Source organism: Lutzomyia longipalpis, chromosome 2, assembly GCF_024334085.1.
Source record: "Lutzomyia longipalpis isolate SR_M1_2022 chromosome 2, ASM2433408v1".
Taxonomy (NCBI): Eukaryota; Metazoa; Arthropoda; class Insecta; order Diptera; family Psychodidae; genus Lutzomyia; species Lutzomyia longipalpis.
Genome location: NC_074708.1, coordinates 17,687,639 through 17,707,543, shown reverse-complemented (window position 1 = coordinate 17,707,543; position 19,905 = coordinate 17,687,639). Strand labels below are relative to the sequence as shown.

At 36.6% G+C, this 19,905-nt stretch overlaps 1 protein-coding gene across 1 annotated transcript; it reads right to left on the bottom strand.

Moving 5' to 3' along the window:
- Positions 1–419: 419 nt before the first annotated feature.
- Positions 420–11,112, bottom strand: LOC129789238 (chymotrypsinogen A-like). Its single transcript, XM_055825887.1, has 2 exons — positions 10,944–11,112; positions 420–1,253 (listed from the first exon to the last, which is right to left on the bottom strand). The coding sequence occupies exon 2, from the start codon at positions 1,236–1,238 to the stop codon at positions 420–422; it is 819 nt and encodes a 272-aa protein (XP_055681862.1). The 5' UTR covers positions 1,239–1,253; positions 10,944–11,112.
- Between the last annotated feature and the right edge of the window lie 8,793 nt (positions 11,113–19,905).

The following is a 19,905-nucleotide window of genomic DNA, read 5'->3' as shown; positions in this document are numbered from 1 at the left end:
TTCTAATTTCATCCCGCAATTCATCCTCCTGGACGAAGCCCCCTCTCCTTGTGTAGTGGACCTTCATTTGCCCACCATCACCTTCCTGATATGGGGGATGGTATAGAAGAATCGAACTTTCGCACATGAACTCCACCATTCGTGGTCTGAATAACCAATTAACGCTGCAACCCTACACATTTATTACACACATCCCAACGCTTGAATCGGTGAGAAAAGATAAAACGATGCTGGGCAATAATTCAAGTGAGGAACTTACACGGTGAAAAAATTTGATACAGAAAAAACACCCAGAAAAGTTACTGAACTGTACAGATTACAAACATAAAAGATGGAGGCGCCTGGTAGCCATACATATGTTCTAACGCTGAAGATTTTTTTAATCTATATTTTAAACAAAAAATAAAATTATTAATTTTTTATTTGTGTTTAGCTTGCATTTCCGAAATCCAATTAACAAAGTTCGCTACAGCAGTAAAGCCCTGAGGTACTGTTCCGCAGTTGGTTCCACCAAATGAAACTATTCCAACGAGGGTTGGAATATTTTTTATCTTTAGCGATACGGGACCACCTGAGTCTCCACGACAGGTTGAACTTATGGGGGATGTTTTATCTTGTCCACAGAAGGCTGTCGATGGGAGGGTCGGTGCGTAGCTTTCTTGGCAAGAGCAGTGTGGAATTACCTGAAGAGTAGCCCAGAGGAGTCGTTCTGAAGCTGGTTCATCAGTTGCTGTACGACCAAATCCCGAAATAGTCAGTTCTTCCCCCACGTGTGATGCAATAAAATCATTGGGAGAGGGTAGAGCGATTGCGTTCACATAGCATGGATCTCTGAGGAGATCAAAGCCAAAGAATGGATGGAACAGGCCTATGTCGTTCATTAAAGTGGTGGGATTGTAATCGGGATGGGGATGCGTTTGAGCAGTCAATACTGTTGCTCCTTGCGTGTAGCTTGATCCCTTGTTGGTGTATATTTGACCAGCTTTGAGAACAAAACTTCCTAGAATTTTATCGAGGTTGTTATCTTCGAACAAGCAATGAGCTGCGGTAACGATCCATCTTTCCGCAATGATAACAGCACCGCAGGTTAAGATTGGGATAGAACGCATATCATCACGGTAGCCTGTAAAGAAGACTTGGTAAGGAAATTGACCCAATTCGGCAAGTTGTCCATTGACAATCCTCGATTCGAACAAAGGTCTTGTGTCACTCAAGTAAGTTCCTCTTGGGATCTCCATAGCAGATGTTCCACTCTAAAAAAAAAAAGAAATAATTTTAAATGGAATCACAGAGGAAAATTTGACCTATGTACCTTAGCTTCCACAAACGTGGAACATACAACTACAACAAGAATACAAATTACAAGGAAGTACTTCATGATGCCTGGAGGTATTTTATCAACTGAACTGAATGGGAAGAATTCTTTCTCGTATTTATACGTCTTTACGTATTTATTGTTCTGTAATAATAAACTAATTATAAGTGTGGCATCTGATTAGCCCAATTTTCCCAATCTTTATGTCTTTTAAAATTTTTAAATGTTTTTAAGGTGTTCCGCATTTAGCGTAGGTATCTGAAAGGACCCGCCTTCATGAAAATAATATTGTAAAAAAAATATGAGAATTATCTCTAATTTTGTTGCTTATTTGAATCACGTGCCAGAAATTTTTGAAAAAAAAAACAAGATCTAAACATTATTAAAAAGCGCCTCAAATACAGTGAAGTATGAAACTGAGATACCAAATACGATTAATAAAAAAAATCTTGATAGTCTTTAATCGCGTAATCATTTATATTTTTCTTAAAAGAATATTAAAATCAACCTTTAAAATTTCTTTTATATACTCAGCTGCAGATTTTTCTGAGTGTACAAAAATAGTTTAAGTATACAAGGCTGAGACAAAGGATTAGCGAGGCATTTTCTTCCGCTGCTCTCTGGGGTGTCTTTCTCACATATTGCATTTAAAATTGCAAAAGATGGTATGCGATTTTTTGTATGGCAGAAGCATTGGAAGTTAAAGAAGCTCGCTGGCTGGAGTGTCAATTAATTGAAGAGTCAATTGTGGATTTCTCATGGGAGCCAAATGCGCAAAGAGTGGCGCTGTACCCATCATCAATGGGATGACCAAAAAAGGTGATTATTTCATTAAAATTATCATCCATTTGTGGGGTGCTATTGATGATTCTGGGCACAGTGATGCACTTTCCAGGGAAGCGAGGCATCTCTCACAATTTGTCGGCATCAATTAGATTATATATACATTTGAGATGGTGCAGAAGGAGCTACAAGTTGTGTGGGAAAATATGCTACTCATTCATTTCATTCATTTTAAAAAATATATATAATAATCTGCTTGACATCTTTTTATTCCTCCGCATCGTAGCTTGACAGCCTCCGTGGCCAACACATTGTGCAATTCTAATTTTTCTCCCGCATAATGGAAAATGTGATCGAGATGTAATAAAACAGAAACCCAACGCGGAAAAGTGACTCAATGCGGGGTTAATTGTATTCAGATGGCAAAAGAAATAAATTTAAAAAAAATCATTTTCATGAAAGAAACTTTTAGCATTTTTATTCATTTTGCATTTTGCACTCTTTCTCAGGGAACCATCACTCAGCAGTGGATAAGATTACCCCAAAGTGTTGGGCGGGAATTTTTTCCCTTTCCCTCCTTGAAAGGTGAGAAAAATCGTCAATAGTTGATTTCCTATCCCATTGAAATAAAATTTGGTTAACGTGACGATAATTTATTGGCCACACAGTGTGGCTCAAATGCAGGACAGCGAGAGAAATACAGCAGGAGGAAATAACAGAAAAAAATTACGATATTGTGACACGCGATTGAGCACAATTCTTCCATTTTCTTCCATCGAAACATCCACCCTCATTTCCACATCCATTGACGCGTGAAAATAAAATTAAACCAACTTGTGAAGTCCAGGGGAGAGAATTGTCAAATGTCACGTTAGATATGGGAGCCCAATAAACTAATTGAATAATAATGTTTAATTATTTAATAGGCATTAATGCAAGAAATATATATTTTTTTTCAATTTTTCATTGTGCCACACATTTTGTGTAAAAAATGTGGGAAAACAGATGTTTTTTGTGGTTTAGGCTTGGTTGCCTGGAGTGAAAATCTCTAAAGGAGCAAACTGAAATTTAAATGCTAAATTTAAATGCCTAACGCCATTTTTAATAAAGATAAATTCATACTTAAATTCAAAGGTCTCTTGTAGCTTTTAATCCAAAAGTTAATTTGTGTTGCATTCCAAACACATTTAAACACCTCTTTGCTCGTATCATGATCCTTTCTCTCATATTGCTTTTAATTTGCATGATCACCCAACTCTTAACAAGTCTTATTAGGGAATATTTTCACATGAGGGGAGGGGAGATTAATTGAAATATCCATAATGGTCTGAGCATTCCATGTTGGCCCCCAACAGCAGCAGAGCTCCAATTTGCGATGCATGCCCAAGTAAATCACGTTTTTCTCCTGTATAATTTCGCCGTTGATCCTCGCGGTGGAGACTGTCTTTGGGATCATACCAACACATATTGGGTGAGTGGAAGGCGATTTAAACGATAAGATAAGACGAGGGGGAAATGATTAAATCTCTACGGCTAAAGCCTCGTCCACCACAGCCAACACCACAATTGACCGTTCTCCCCAATTCATTCGCTCTGCACGATGCTTGTCTGAAAATGCCGTGGAAAAGGGAGCCCATGGTGATCGTATGCAATTTATTGTGTTGATGATCGAGGTGGTGCGAGGGTAGAACCTCGTGCATGATGCTCGATTGGCTGCGTAATGAGCTCTCTCCCAATAAATCGCACCATTCCTAGGCGCAATGTATGTATATAGCTATATGGGATCTTACCAGTTGCTCTATGTTAATCACATTGATTGTAGAGGTCAGCAGGAGGGCTGACCCGGGTTCAAGTAGGGGCCAACATCGTCATATCACTCATGAGAGAATTCAGGCAGAGGAATGAAAATTGCACCCAAGCCCAACTTCACCTGTTTCTTCCCCCATCCGCACACAATTCATACACACACCAAACTTCATTATGCAACGCTTGTGCGACTCGTAGAAATAACCCACAATGTAGTCAAAAAAAATTATACCAAAAGATTCCGAGAGATAGGGCAAAAAAACATGCCTAGCCAAAAATTATGAATGAAATTTACCTGCGATGGAGAGCATAGATGAGAGAAGATGAAAGAAAATAGCGCTCCTGATAATGATTATTATTATTTTTGGGTAGTGGCCACGGATCCTAATCGCTATTATCTAACCCATGAGAATCTCCCTTTCCTTCCCACAATCACCGTATAATTTGATTGCTTTCAAAACGCAAGAAAAAAGAAACAAAAACATCCTCAATGGTGATAATTTTGTCCTTCACACAGACTCTTGGGATCAGGAAGGAATATACAATTCACATGAAAAGGCATTTCATATATCGTGCGCTTCTCTCCCATCGCCATTCATATTAATATATCTCTCTGGCTGGCTTTTCCTCCACCTCCTCCTCTTGTGTGTTGCAACTGTGTGGCATATGTAGATTAAGTTTTGGCCCAGACGGAAGACTGGAAACCACGCAGAGAGAATGGAAGGTCGTGGATTTTCAATTCTCAGCCCGCAATAAATTGGTTTTAATTTTGAAATAAATATAGCCTGCCAATTGTGATAGATTACGCTTTTGGGAGCTAAAAGAGATGGGTTTTTCATTTGAATTTTTGCATGCTTAGATGCAGCGAAGCACTCAAAATCTGGGACAAGGGATTGCATACATGAGTGAGCACAAAAATTTTTCTTTTTTTTTTTTTAATATAACTCTGTGCAAAGTGGATAACATCCATAAAATTTATATTAATGGTAATTTGTTGCAATTCAAATGAGCGGATGAGTTTAGAAGCAAAAACAACTAAGTTGATGGGAATTTAGATGAAAGATTTGGATAAAATACATATAGTTTTTCATATAAATATTTTTAAATTGAATTAAAATTATAACGAATAAATAAACATAAAAAGAGCAAGAAAATAATTAAAAATATTAACGAATTGTAAAATATTGGCAAAAGTTTTTCCAAAAATGTAATCAATGACGTCAGCATTGTGCTTTTTTATCTTTTTTTTAAATCATCTAAAAAGAATCATCTAAATGGATGGAACCCGTAATAATAAAAGTAAAGTAAATAAAAATTATTATTAATTAAAAATAATTGACGAAACTTTAGCAAAAATGTCTCAGACCTCATACATTAAAAGTAACAAAAACCACAAATAGTGACGTCATTTTTGTCAGGTTTTTGTCAGGTTTTTCGAAATTTTTTTTTTCTTCCCACCCCTCCCTAAGGATTTTTCGAAATTATAAAAACTATTTGACGAATTTCTGCAATATTATGCTAATCCCGATTACTTCCTTTAACATAAAGTTTTTTCATACACAAACAAGTAGAAGCCTTTGATGTATACATAATTATTTAATTTACCTTTTTTATGATTAAAGCTCATATATGTTTTGTTTTATGTATTGACCATTGCTTGTATGTTGAAAAATACATAATTTATAATAAGAATTACTGACGTATACATCTCAAATTATACAATATTGTGTTATCAAATTTCAATCACTTTGCAAACTGGATTAATTTCAACGAGAATTTCAATAAAATCCATAATTCAGTTGAGGCCTCTTTGGATTGTTAATGAAGTATGTAGTAACTAAATACTTCCGTTAAATGAAATTCAATTAAGAAAAAAAAAACTTTGTAGCGCATCATGATTATGTATCTCGATCTATTTTATGCCATACCATCTTATCTCAAATTTCATCTCAACTCTGTATTTAAGTATTCAACGCGAATCTCCTCTACGTGTTTTCATATTAACCAAAATTAATTACTGGATTTTTTACGTATTCCTATTAAAATAATTCTGACTATTTAGTATGCAGATTAACACGATAGTGTCAGTTATTTTAATTAATCATTAAGTTATTGTTTATTAATTAGCACACAGCACATACCAAGAGTCTCAATGTTAACCTATTAATTCTCGGAAGTTATTTTGTGTAGAAGATTATTTTGCTTTTGGTCTCTCTCTCTGTCTGCCTTGGGCTATGATTTTTTTTCGCTCCTCTCTTTGCGGATTGTTTACGTATGTTGGGGCGAGCACATTGGTGGTGTCTTAAAATTTTTGGGAAATAGACGGAAGATCTTCATTTTCATACATATTTCTTGGCGGTGAATTTAAATATAATTACGTAAACGATGTGATTTCATATGAGAATTTATGGGTCTTAAGTAGAGGGGGGATCCTCGATGGGTCTGTGTGAACAACATCTTCCACCTGAGGAGATCATCCCGCGTCCCCTCGAGGAATATAGGTAGCTTCCACATTTGAGGCTGGCAGTGTTAGCTGCTGGTGATTACATTTAGAGTGTGCACTGTGGCTGCATTGAGAATTCTCTCTCCTCCACAAGTCGTTCATTCAAGTGAATCGTCTCTCTGTGCCTTCTTCTCCTCGGGATGCGGTCTCCACACCAGAGCCGGAGGAACCTTGGTGGCTTTTTGCTTCTTCTCCTCACTCACTCTTGATCATTTTCTGTACACGGAGAATTCTTTTGTCTTTATACCCATGCCACACAACACCCAGCAAGTGAAAGAAACGAGCACGGCAAACGACGAGGTGAATGTTATATATGTAAGTATTTCGCATATTGGCGATATCTCGACCAATTTATCAGATTGGGATAAATAAAAAATTCATAAAGCACGCTGTGGTGGTAAGTAACATTTTTTTTCTTTACCTCTTCTTCTCCAACTATACACTTTGCTGCACTAAATATTGTTACGAGCATATCGGTTATGGTCGCTTTTTTATTGTATTTATAACCAAAGTCTCATCCTCCCTCTCTCGGTATACATATAATAGTGTTTTGCTCACACAAAATAAACTCGGGGAAGAAGTGAAAAAAAAGTTAATGTGAATTTTGAAGAAGCGGTAAGACAAAAAAAAACGATAGGGAGATAGAGAGAAAAGTATTTGAACTTCACACGCACATCCTGTCCATGGATGGTACTTTGCAAGCACTTTTGGCCGTTTGCACTCAAATGGTTGAATTAAAACCTGGGATGTAATAAAAGTTCTGTAATACCTCGGAAAAGGTTTGCAGGCTTTTAATTAAATTTCTTCCACACAGAACATTTTTTTACTCCATATTTTGCATATATAATATATTTTTATATTTTTGAAGTACCTGATGAAGGTTTAATAAATTCCCGAAAGAATACGTATGTATATTTTCTAAAGAGGACACTATGTACCTGATAATATTGAAAATATTATTCAAAATTGCAAGTTTATTTAATGTTTATTTTTTAACGTTTTCTCCATATAACGTCTTACTGTTTTTTTTATGCATAAGTATTGTATATAATTTCGTATTATATATTGTTGTAAGAATTACATATCGAAATTCAGTACCAAATTTCAAGAATAATCGTCCCTAAACCCCTTTCAAACAAATCCATTTAAGATCAGACGAACGTTTTAAAACCAAAAACAATTTTTTTTTGAAAACAGAACTTTCAGCATGACTTTGAATTAATTGCTGCGAGCACCACCTTTTTGGTTACTCAAAAGTCATTCAAGGTGCCATTTGAATATGTTTAAGAACACAATTGTGCCAAATGAAGAAGGCTAATTTACATTATAAAATAGTCTCTCCTGAGAATGGGTTATAAAACATTAAATAAAAATTCTCCTCTATAAACAATATTCGCGCTCCCAGTGATATTTATTCATACTTCTTCACCTCATTTAAGACAATTTACCTGTAATTAGATGTAATTAATATGTGTACTATACAACAATTTAGAGCGATAAATAAACCACCATAACATGGTCGTTAGGTTGAGACAGAGAGTGAGAATAAAATTTTCATTTTTATTGCTAATTTACTTAAAAATTATCAATTAAGAAGGTACGCTTTGACGCTCTACCATTGCTTTTCAAACTTATTCGCCCCCGCTTTCCATGGTGGTGCTCCGTATAGTATACAATCTGCGGCACGATCTTAATTTAATTTAACTATGTAAATCCCATTAGGGATTAAATGTTGCAAATAAGAATGATTTTGAAGCGTAAATTTTATATTTCTCGATGAAGATCATAAAATATCATTCAACGCATAGATATGATTTTTTTTCCTTTTAATAGGTATCTTTGCTCATTTGGCTGCATATTTTCATTGCTCTCGCTTTTGCTATATGTATATATATATTTTTCTGGTTAGCATCATCCAAAGTGTGGTGCAGGAGTCAGCTGGAAAACAATTGTATTTCATATTTCATCCATGGAACACCTACACAGTCAATTTGGTATTGCGAGGCAATAAATAATAATAAAATCCATGGGCACAATGATAGTGAAATAAAAAAAAAGTCACAAATAGAGGAGTTCTGTGCACAACGGGTTTAGGCTCACACCTGAAGGGCAGGAAGATTGGGTGCAAAAAGAAGTGCTTGGCGCGCTTTTGTGCAATGGAATTCAAGCTGGTGGAATCGGACATTGCGCGCCCGTAGAGATTACATCTCGTTCTCACCTTATTTTGTTGCTCACTTAAGTGATTTTCTGTTAATCGACACTGCAATCAATGGTTTGGAGCATACTTTCCACGAGATCGCGTATGCCAAGGGACCCCGTGACAGCATGCAGCTATAATCGGGGGAAAAAGACTTCCAAAAAAAAAGCAAAGTAAGTGTATATCTTTCACCCATAATTAAAATGTGATGATTGTAGTTTTTGGTGGTATTTAGCACCTTCAAAAATTCCCTTTGAATGCGACACAATACTGGAACCCCGGGCTCTTTTACGGCGAAACGTGAAATTTACGACGCTCCGGTCGTATATTAAATTCAAATGAGATGATTAACAGTGTAGCCACACGGTGTTGGCTTCTTCGCACCATTGCCACTGCAAGCCACACGCGGGGACAAGAAGGTGCGCGAGAACACCCAACGGCCGATGTGATATATTTTAAATGGTCAAACATTTTAGCAATCGTCATCAGATAACACCTCGCGCGTTGGGTAAGACAGTAGCTATATGCTCCAGGCTGTTCCAGTAGCCCATAGAGATCACACACAGCATGCGGATAATGCGAGAATGCATTTGCGTTCCACTCGAGGCAATGCGCTTCTCTTCTTTCTTCTTATGTGTGTACATCTGGCACGGAAAGGTTATGCGAGAGAAAACTAAATGGACCAAAGAAGGGATTGAGGTAAACTAATAAGAAGAAGAGGATCCTCAACGTATAGTTTATTTTGTAAATTATAAATTCAAAAGGAAATTCGGAGAAATTTTTTATGTGAAAAATGTAACGAATAATATGTTTTTTATTTCAATGCAACAAGCATAAAGTAGAAAAGGAGTTTATTCATCGATAAATGAGTAAATTATTCAAGGAAATAATCGAAAGTTCTCTGGAGGATGGAAAAGAGATTCAGAATCATCCAAATATATTTACCTTTTTAGATTTATGTCTTTTCTTATAAGGTGAGCTGAACAAAGCCAACAAAATAATTGACAACAAAAATGCAAAGAATGACGTCACTATTGTATTTTTATGTGTAATTACATGCTTAAAGCATTTGCATTGATGCTTCGTTTATGAGTTTTGTCAATGTTTTAACGTTTCACAATTTTAAAGGATCAAAAAATTAATGTTAAGTCATTTATTGTAATTTTTAAGAAAAATTTTCCTGGATTTCTTAGTTGATTCTAATGGAAAATGGTTAGCTTATTCCGATAATTATGTACATAGTGGTCGCATCAATAAGAAACTATACGTAATTAAAACCATTGAATGTTTACACGAAAGTAGGTCTGTTCTATAGGGTAAAATCTAACCCACCCGCTTGGCCTGCAAAGGGTTAAATCAAAGCATTTACAGACATTTATTTCACATCGACTTTCGCATTATTGAAAATTGCGCGAGATTTTTTTTTCAAGACCTTTGAAAATTAAAATTGACAACATCTTTTTTTTTTTATAATAAAGTATGTACCAGCTAAGATTATTCTTTTCTCAAAGTAGAGCATTTTAACTATATGACGGCAATGTTAAACATAGAGGCGAATACAAGCACGTATAAATGATTTTTCCCAATTAATTTTAATGTACCTACATTACGTGAAATGTTGATAAAAGAAATTATAAAAGATTTGTTTGCTTGAGGATATTCTGCAGAGGAAATGTTCACGCGCGCGTATGAGAAGATGCGAATTCTACGAAAAGTAGTTTATTGATGGAATCTCTCTCAAATTACATACTCTCCCTTGTATGTGGGACTTAGCATTCAATGTACTTCTTCATTCATCAGTAAATTGAAAACTGAATGGGCAATAAGATAATGAAGAAAGTAATTAAATGCTGTGGATTTTAAAATACCAATCAAGGGCAATTCTACAATGGTGGGGTGTTTGTATATAAATTCCTGTCTATCTCGGGGGCAATTTCAGACTAATTGCAATTAAAGTGCCATATTCAATATTGTCATTAAATCGGCTATACAGCCCCGTGGTGTGTCGATATTGGGAAAAAATGTTATGGACGTGGAGCACGAGTTGGCTCTATCTTCTGTCTCACGTCGCTTTTGGGCTCCTTTGCACCAGAGTGTACCTATATATATTTCTCCAGGTGGTGGACGCGTGAATTCGACAGTAATTGCCACCAGAAGCAACACGCGAGACTCCAACTTCATTCACAAACGATCCCAAAACATTGTATAGTGCAGGGCAAGAGAGAGAAGCATCGGAAATCCAATGAAAAGACTATCAACACTCAACCTCTTGCAGCGGCGTATAGACTTGAATTTATGACTTTTTATCCCATGGACTGGTGTGTTGGCTGTTGACTCACCAAGTTAACTAATAATTGATTTTTTCCTCCTCACAGTCATTCCATCCATATGGCACACCATTGCTCACCAGGCCTTATGTCCACTCACACCTCACACCCATGCGGACCATATCTAAGCTCCAGCCCAAGTCCACAACAATTGGATTTTGTCGTTTAGTTCAAAATTACAACCAGAATTTCAAAGCCTCACTTTTACTATGTTATGTTTCCACCTTTTTCTTTTCTTATATTGCCTTCGCTTTTCTGCTACTGCTGCAGATACCTCTGGCGGGTTCGTGTTGTCACACCGATAGCATGGACAATTTATATCGCCAACGATTGTAGATAAGAGAGAGATTATTTCAACAATTTCACGTGAATGCATTCATATTTTTCCTTCCTTCCTCTCTTGAAAGCAGCAATTAAGGGTGATTGAAAAGTTCGGGTGCAGTACCAAATGGAAGCAACACCTTTCAGTAACCCTCATGAACATAGATTAGACTTCTCATCACACTACTTTTCTTTCCTTTTTCAAAATGAATTTGTATCACTTTGTATATTATAGTTCTTTTTGTAAGAGCTGAGAGCAAAATAAAAGATCCCATCGCGAACTTCTTAAAGAACCAAAACTCAATCAACACTGATCTTGAGGAAATCACACAGGGCATTTTGACTTTCTCACTTTTTTTTTGTACTCAACTTCCCAGACAGAATTAATTGTTAGTGTGAGAGAATTTTTCTCTGATAAAATTGTCAATATTTTCCCTTTCATCTTCCACCCGTGGATGTGTCTTCAATCGCCGTGGCAATAAAGAAGAAGATCATCATCATCAAGGAAGGTTTTATGTTGGAATGGATGAAGTTAAAGAAAAAAACGTTGGATGAGCATGAGAAAGATCAGTGAGAAACAATAAAATTCCAATTATTGAAGTCATTTCAGTGGCTGTGCAAAAATTAAATAAGTGAAACATCTTCATTTCTCAATCATCATCATGTGGGCCTCACTTGTATTTATATGCCGGTATTACTCTGTGTCTCCCTGGTAGTGTTCTCACAAGATCCCGTGTGAGACATTGCGGTGATCAATCAGGAAAATTAGCAAAAAAATGAGCATCTTCCTATTCTTATGGGGCAAGAAGAATCACAGAAACTTCCCATTTTGCACTCAACTTCAATAATACTCACAAATTGTTCACATCATTACCAGTAATTAAGCATTTAAATTAATCCAATCTCTTTGGTGAAGAGTCTCTCTCTCTGCCCAGAATGAGGCGCCCGCTTTGGAGTAGCTATCACGCCTCCTGCACCAAACAATTTGACTTTGCGCCTTACAATCTCATGCTCATCTTCATCTCATGACAGAAGAGCATCAGCATTATAAATTGGCGGCTTTGTTCAAACACCCCAGCCTTCGTCATTCGGCGTGAACCTCATCTACTCATATTCCAATTAATTCAGAAGCCACACTATGCTAATTCTGTGTCACACATCTCACCCATTCTAATGCGCCCCCATTTGCAACTCCTTCATAATACCCACGAAGACCCTTTTCTTCTTCCTTCACTTTGATAATGCCTTCATTTCGTCTGGCTCCACTTTAATTCTCTATAATATGCTCCAAATGTTTGCATAATTTCTGTGCACAGCATAGACTTTTTTCTTTGGAGAGAGTTTAAGCGATAATTAATGTTTTTTTTATGATTTGCAGTTAAGACGTAAAAAGAAAATAAATTTTATGTTTTGCATTTCTAATATTTCGATTTTAAAATTTTTGCAGTAGGGGAGAGCGGGGCTAATAAAGTCACTTAAGGGTTTGGAAAAGGCTTAAAATATCATATTTACTAGCTAGATAGAACAAAATGATCTGAGAAAGAGTTGTAGGGCAAGAAATATCCTAAAGAATTGAGCTATACATTTCGCTTTATCTGTTTGGGAAATATGATATTTTGAGCGTTTTCTAAACCCTTAAGTGACTTTTTTAACCCCGCTCTCCCCTAGGTATTTTTTTTAAACATTACGATGTTCTAAAAATATTACATTATTTTTAATACTTTTATTCATAACGAATAAACCAGAAATTAGAAGTACGAACTTTCCGAGCTTTCTTAAAATATCGCGATTACATTTTCTGGTTTTAAGTTTTAAAATACAATTTTACTAATTACTTGCAAGTGAAGTAATAAATAATAAGGAAACTCCCTCCATTCGTTTATCTCCTTAGAAGCGGGCGCACATGCGGTGGCGGTGGCATGTAAATTTATGCTGATGACCAGAGAATTAATCACCAGAAGCACGATATGATTGCATGTGTCGGCTCCATGTGATCAATTACATTTTAAATTGGCTGTTTGTGATATCTTTCTCTGCTCACACTAAAATGTAACTAAATCACTTGATCCTCCTTCAATGCCATCTTTTCTCGGACAAACTTGATCACTTTTATTTCTATTAAAATCAGAAATTCCTTGTTTTTGCGTGGAATTCGCATTCTTAAGAGCGAATTTAAGCCTTTATAATGGGCCTCCATTGTAATTTTTACTCATTTTTCCTTACTTCCGTTCAATTTTGTTTAAATGACATCCTAATGTATTTGATTGGGGGTTTAACCCACTATTACCGATAAGTAGTTCAACATCTAGAGTTTAAGTTTAAGTATTGACCCATTTAACCTGATTTATGTAACAGTGCATACCACAAATATTTTCCTAATGAACTATGTAATTCTTATAATATTTCAAGATTTTAATTTTTTTATGTTCCAACTAAATAAGCATAAGATATATATTTTTTTAACCATTTGTTAAGCAAGTAATTTATTGAACTAAATTGTTGGAATTTCTTATGCATCTCTGTAATTCAAATGCAAATGAATTTCATTGGAATTATATGGTGCACAGTGTCATATGGGAAGATCTAATTTGATCACAATGTCGCTACATACATACATTTCTGAGGGTAATAAATAACCGCGTGGAAAATGTCGAATTGTTGGAGATGCGCAATAAATATTCTAATTAATTCGATGAGTTTTAATTGGTCAGTCGGTACGTGCCCATCATGAGTCAATCTGGTCATATGTGGTGTATCTTACAGCCACCGACAGTTCGAAGAAAATCTCCATCACTTTCGCCTTCCGTTCCCATTATCTCACCACTTGATGGCTCCACATTCATTTCACCACCGACGGGTGGACCCCCGGCTCCTCCTTCGGCACCATAACTTCTCTCGAGGTTCGTTTGTGGTGCGTACTGCGGGGTGGGTGGCAGCAACAAGAGGAAGCTGTGAAAGCAACTGCGAAAGCTAACATGCGGAGTTGGAGGAGCACTCACAGCCACCCCCATCCCGCTCCCGTTAGCTCTGCGCTATGTTGGGAAATTGCTCCATGGCCTGGAGAATATTTAGCCAAAAAGAGGAGATTCATCGATCGTTTAGTGGCAGACGCTATCCGGATTGCGTATTATTTTCGTTCATTCCATTTTGGGTTTTCTGGCCATATAGTGTTTGTGTTGTTAGTTCTGAGTACGCTGCGGACGGATGAGAACAATGGCCACAAAATTTTCTCTTCTTATATTTAACCTTGACCTACCCCAATTATTCTTGGCTTATGTCTCACCCATCATTGGGTCATCTCTCGCTATCATCACAATCATCGTCATTATCATTATCAGACCATCGAGTGGCAGATGAGCCATGGGGTGGAGGTATTTCTGGGAAATTCCCTTTTGCCAATATCAAACAAGTCGGGAAGACACAGAGGAGACAGTGTAATGGTCATGAGGCACATACGAGGCTACTGAATAATACACATCAACTCCATCATTTTGTGCCTTGTCCCATTGACACGAGATAAGCTCCAAAAAGTGGAAGAGTTCGAAGGGGTTTGCAGGTGCAAGAAATTGAGGTGATAGCAAAGCATGTTACGAGCATGGACAGCTGAAAGAAATAAAACATATTGAGAACGTTCAACAAACCCCTTTGAGGGTTCGTTGGTATATCGTCAAATTTTCCTCGCAATTAAGCGCCAATAAATACCCACAAATTCAATTGACAACATCCTATCCTCGCACCAGGAAATTGCCTCATTTGCGCTCATCTAGATTTTTTTTCATTCAATCACGTATCCCACCAGAGTTCTAGCTATATGCTATTACTCGGGAATGTTTGGTAGCGATTTTGAAATCGTTAAACCTTTTCAAACTTCAAACACGCTTTTTGGGATTCAGTTCTTTCAGATAAAATGCCAATTATTAAGGCTTATGAGATAATTTAGGTGTCCAACATCTGGTTTCAGTGAGAATTTCTTTTAAAGGTACCCCTGCGTTGTAATATTTTTTTTTTAGATAAACTTCTATTAATTTTTTTGGTGTCTTTTAGTTATATACACTCGTGCCTTGGCATAAGATAGTCTAGGATGTACTGCTCTCGCGTATTGAAAATAATGAGTGTGAAGAGTATATCCTAAACTATCTTATGCCAAGGCACGACTGTACTTCAATTCACTATTTCTTTCAACTAAAAATTATTGTAATAAGTGAAGATCCTTAAAAAATAATTTCGAATAAGAAAAGGCTAAAAAAATCAGTTGGTTAACGTAAGAATCACATGACCAATAGAGTAGCATGGATTCACATTTTTTTTACATTCACAGATCACGATCTTCCCAACCCCTTTGCCCACCCTTTCGTCTGACAATAAGGGGATGGTAGGAAAGAGTTAAAAAGGAGTGCAAGGGTTGCATCTCTGCCACGTGTTTTTTTCTCCTCCTAAAACTGCACGCGCTCTCGGCTTTTCTCGAGTGTCTCGTGCCAGAAATTGCGTTGATGATTTTCGCGTCAGCTAAGAGTTTGTCAATGGGGTGGAAAGCGAAGAACGACAGAGATGTATAAACAGATATAATTTGTCCAATATGATTTACCTCATAAATTTATTGCTTGCCAAAACTCTTTATGAGAGCAACATTGACGCCATTCGAATTAATCATGGAGAGAGATAGAAATCAGTTGGGAGCACATACAAGAAAACATTTTGGGTGTGCTGAAAAACCAATGAATGCCAATAAATAATCAAAAATGGCGTTTGAAAAATGAAACAAGGGGTGAGCTTTAAAGCCCTTCCCGTGTATATTTTCATCCCGCATCGTCTTATACGTTGTTGGGGGTGAAAGGCAGAAAAAAGCTCCCCTTCTTTGGGGATCGTAATATGAGAATATGGCGTTTTCTCAAAAGCATTTATGTGGAAATGTGTATACATAATAATAAAAAAAGCTCTATTTACGAGGGTGTGTGTGTGCGCTATGTACATATATAGTCTTCCCCAGCTGCCCAACCCTCAATCGTTGTACAATGTGAATGGTAATGGAAATATAAATTTTAAAGCAGCACCCTCGTATATATACACCAGGCCAAGGGAGGGCTGACAAAAGGAGGGGATCGTTGCCGCATTATGAGGCCAATACATCCCCCCCTCGATGTCGCCCACTTGAGCACCCCCGCCAATGTGAAGTGTATACATAAAAGTGAGATTTTATATCGTCCCCGGTGTCTCTATGGGGTGTTCCTGCCCATATTTTCCCTTTTTTATCGTCACCAACACACACCATAAAGATTTTTCATTGGACACAACTCTGCGCATGTCTCACACTGACCCACTTCACCCTTCACCCACACACTGTACACACAGGAGGGGGGGTTACCCCCCTCACACAAACATTCACAATCATGCCTATAAGGGGAGAGGTGGTGAAAAACCTCACCCTTGCTTTGCCCACTCTGAATTTCGGTTTGAGCTTTTCGCTGTACACAGTTTTTCGCCTCTTTCGATTTTGATAAGCGATGGGTGATTTTTCTGCCACCCCCGCACCCACCCCGTAACTGGTATACACTCATAGCCCCCACATAGAGCTTTCGGCAATGGCGAGAGGTCACGAAAGGAGAGCTTTCACCCCAAACCACATACAATACTTTTAGTGTTCTTTGTATGGAAATATTGGGGATGAAAATTCCCCAATAAATACATCCTTGGAGCTTCCACCCCTTTGCGCAAGGCAACCCAAAATATTCTCATTAAAAATTTATACAACATTATTGATGATTTTAATGTATTCTCATGACATATTCCATATACGTTTTTATTGACTAATCTAAAGGAAATATCTCATATTTTACCATTCACATTAAATAGCGTAATGCCTTATCAATTTGAAAATGTGACAATATAGAGAAAATGATACGTGATGGCTTTGAAACATGAATGTGCGCATTGGGGGAATAAAATTCATGTATACTTATAATTGAAATAAGGCATGTGTTTGAATTTAAAGTCAACAATAGGAGAAAAACAATGACCAATTTTGTCGAATGATTTCCTCGAAAGAATCACTCATTGAGGCCAATATGTAGGTATATCGTTTCGCGGAACAGTCACACGTGATAATGAGAATATTGAGAAAATCTTGATAAAATATTTCAAAAAATTGAGTAATATTATTTGTTGGTAATACCTATTTTTGGTAGAGTATATTCAATATCAAAAAACAATTTTTGATTTGTTTTTTAATTGAATTTTTCAGGCCATTCAACTTAATTTTTCAACGGAAAATGGGATTTTTACTTTTTTTTTTAATATTTATTGATCATTATTACTGTACCTAACTAAATCCTAGTTTTTCTCTAATATTTAAAGTAGAGAAAAGAATATAACTTCTTATTCTCTAATTTCGAATTGTGTCTTCCGCTGACTTAAGAATGTCAACCTTCGTAAGAGAATGGTGGAAAATCTGATTCTTAAATCATTTGCGCCATATTTAAAAAAATATTATCTTCACTTTATTTTTTCCTAATTGATGCTTTTAATTATATTTCCGTATTTGAATAATAATATCCAAAATTTTCTTCTTTTTAATTTTATTTGGCCGGACGTCAAATCCAAAATTTTAACTGAATATAAAAATTCATTTTAGACACAAATAAATATCTGATCAAAAATTTAACTGCCTCAAATAAACATTCCACATTTTGCGTATTACTTTTACAGCTCTGTCGCCATAATTATGCTCAATATCTTGAAAATTTTCAAGTGTTTCTGAGAAATAGAGTAAGTATATGAAAATTGCGACAAAGGGGCTTTTTTGAGAAGTTAAAACTTATCACTTTGATAAGCAATGGGCTAGATGATTCACAGCACACAGTGTGATTACTTACTGCCATCTCATCTAATTACGAACGTTAATTTAATCAAATTTTAATCATGACTCGACCTGGGACGCGGGAATCGTGTCGAATTGGATATCGATAAGAAAATTTTATTTATTGTGAAAGAATATTGTGCAATCTTCCAAGTAGAGGTTCGAGCGATAACAGCTCACCGATGACACGGTGTAATGATTAATTTACCATTGGCCGTGGTGATTTTAATGTTTTTTTTCACGTTGAAGGAAAATTTTGACCTTTGACTTTTAATTAGTTTTTAAAGAAAGTCATCAAGTGAAAAAAAAGTTAAGGAAAAAATACTCATATTAATAAAATTAAGGATGTTGCTCATTTAGATTTCTAGTCAAAATAATTAAAAATTGTGAGACTTACCATTTTCATTTGGAAACGGTTGGAAAAACCAGGCAAATATTTTTTTTTTGTTCAAAAATGCAAACAGTGACGTCACCCATGTGTTTTTCTTTTGTCTTTTCCAATGCATTTTTTAATGCATATTTTTTTTAAATCTTTGACAAAGCATGAAACCAAAAAATAACAAAAAGTGACGTCACTGTTCATATTTTTAAGTAAATTTTTGCCTGTTCCATTCAGCAGAAAAGAGAAATATGTCTTCTTAGCATTTCTTATTGTTTTTTAATAGTAATGTCTTTGTTATTGCTCTTTTCTAGAATTAGGGATTTTCCCATAAGGAAACGAATAAACTCCTTTCATTGCGATATATCTAACCATTTAGGAATGTATAGCCGTAAAGCAAAGTTCCGAGCCTGAAAAGGATTTAATAATCAGCTCCAAATAACTTTTCAATACTTTCAGTTAAATTGTTTAAGTATTTTCTTCATTTAATTTTCAGGAGAAAATATTTTCCATTTTGATAATATTTTGTGGCCATGTAAGAAGCATGATTCAGCCTTAATTTTGTCACAAAACACGGCGATTGAAATTTTCCGGGGTTGGGTTTTAGTAAGAGATGGCTGTTTAGATGGAACTCCCTGTGGCTATTTTCCGGGTGTGTGGATTTTATTTATTATTATGATTGTCACATAAATAAAGCGTCATTTTCACCCTTCACCGCTACCACCCACCAACCCCCTTCTCCCCGCCTTTTCACACATTCATAATAGATCAGAGTGTGGAAAATACTGTCTCACCACCATTTGGAGTCCACCCACATTGGCCGTTAGTAGTATGTTTGAGAATTTTCTCTGCAGAAACTCACCCCCACAAAAGCTCCCTCTCTCCGCACAAATGGCATTCATATGTCGCCCTCTGTTGGGCTCGCCCCCTCTCCCACCCGTGCTTATTCGTGAGCATTTTTGAGGTATTGTCGGTGGAGTTGGGTGCAAATGTGTGTATGTGTTGGGCTGTTTAACATAAATGCGCATATAAAATCGCGCAATTCAAAATCCAAATTTCTGATTGGATACTGAAAAATCCCCACCGTACAAAAGCTGGGTGATATTATACACATCCTCTCTCTCTCCGATTTTATAAGTTTTTCACTCACAAACATAAATCGCGGGCGGCTTCCACACGACTTGCCTCATGTATCAGCATATGAGCATATCATAAGAGTTGGGAACTCGTATAACGTATAGCTTAGATAGGGGGCTGTTGTGCGGGTAGGGGACTGTACACGGGTGCTAAGAACGGGTATCGTGAGAGAGTATGAGAGAGCCTACGTCGACGTCCACTGAGAGAGAGTAGCGAGAGCACCCAGAGAGCTCGGGTGAGCATGTGTGGCGTCCATGGCGCGCAAATACGATTCCAACACGAAT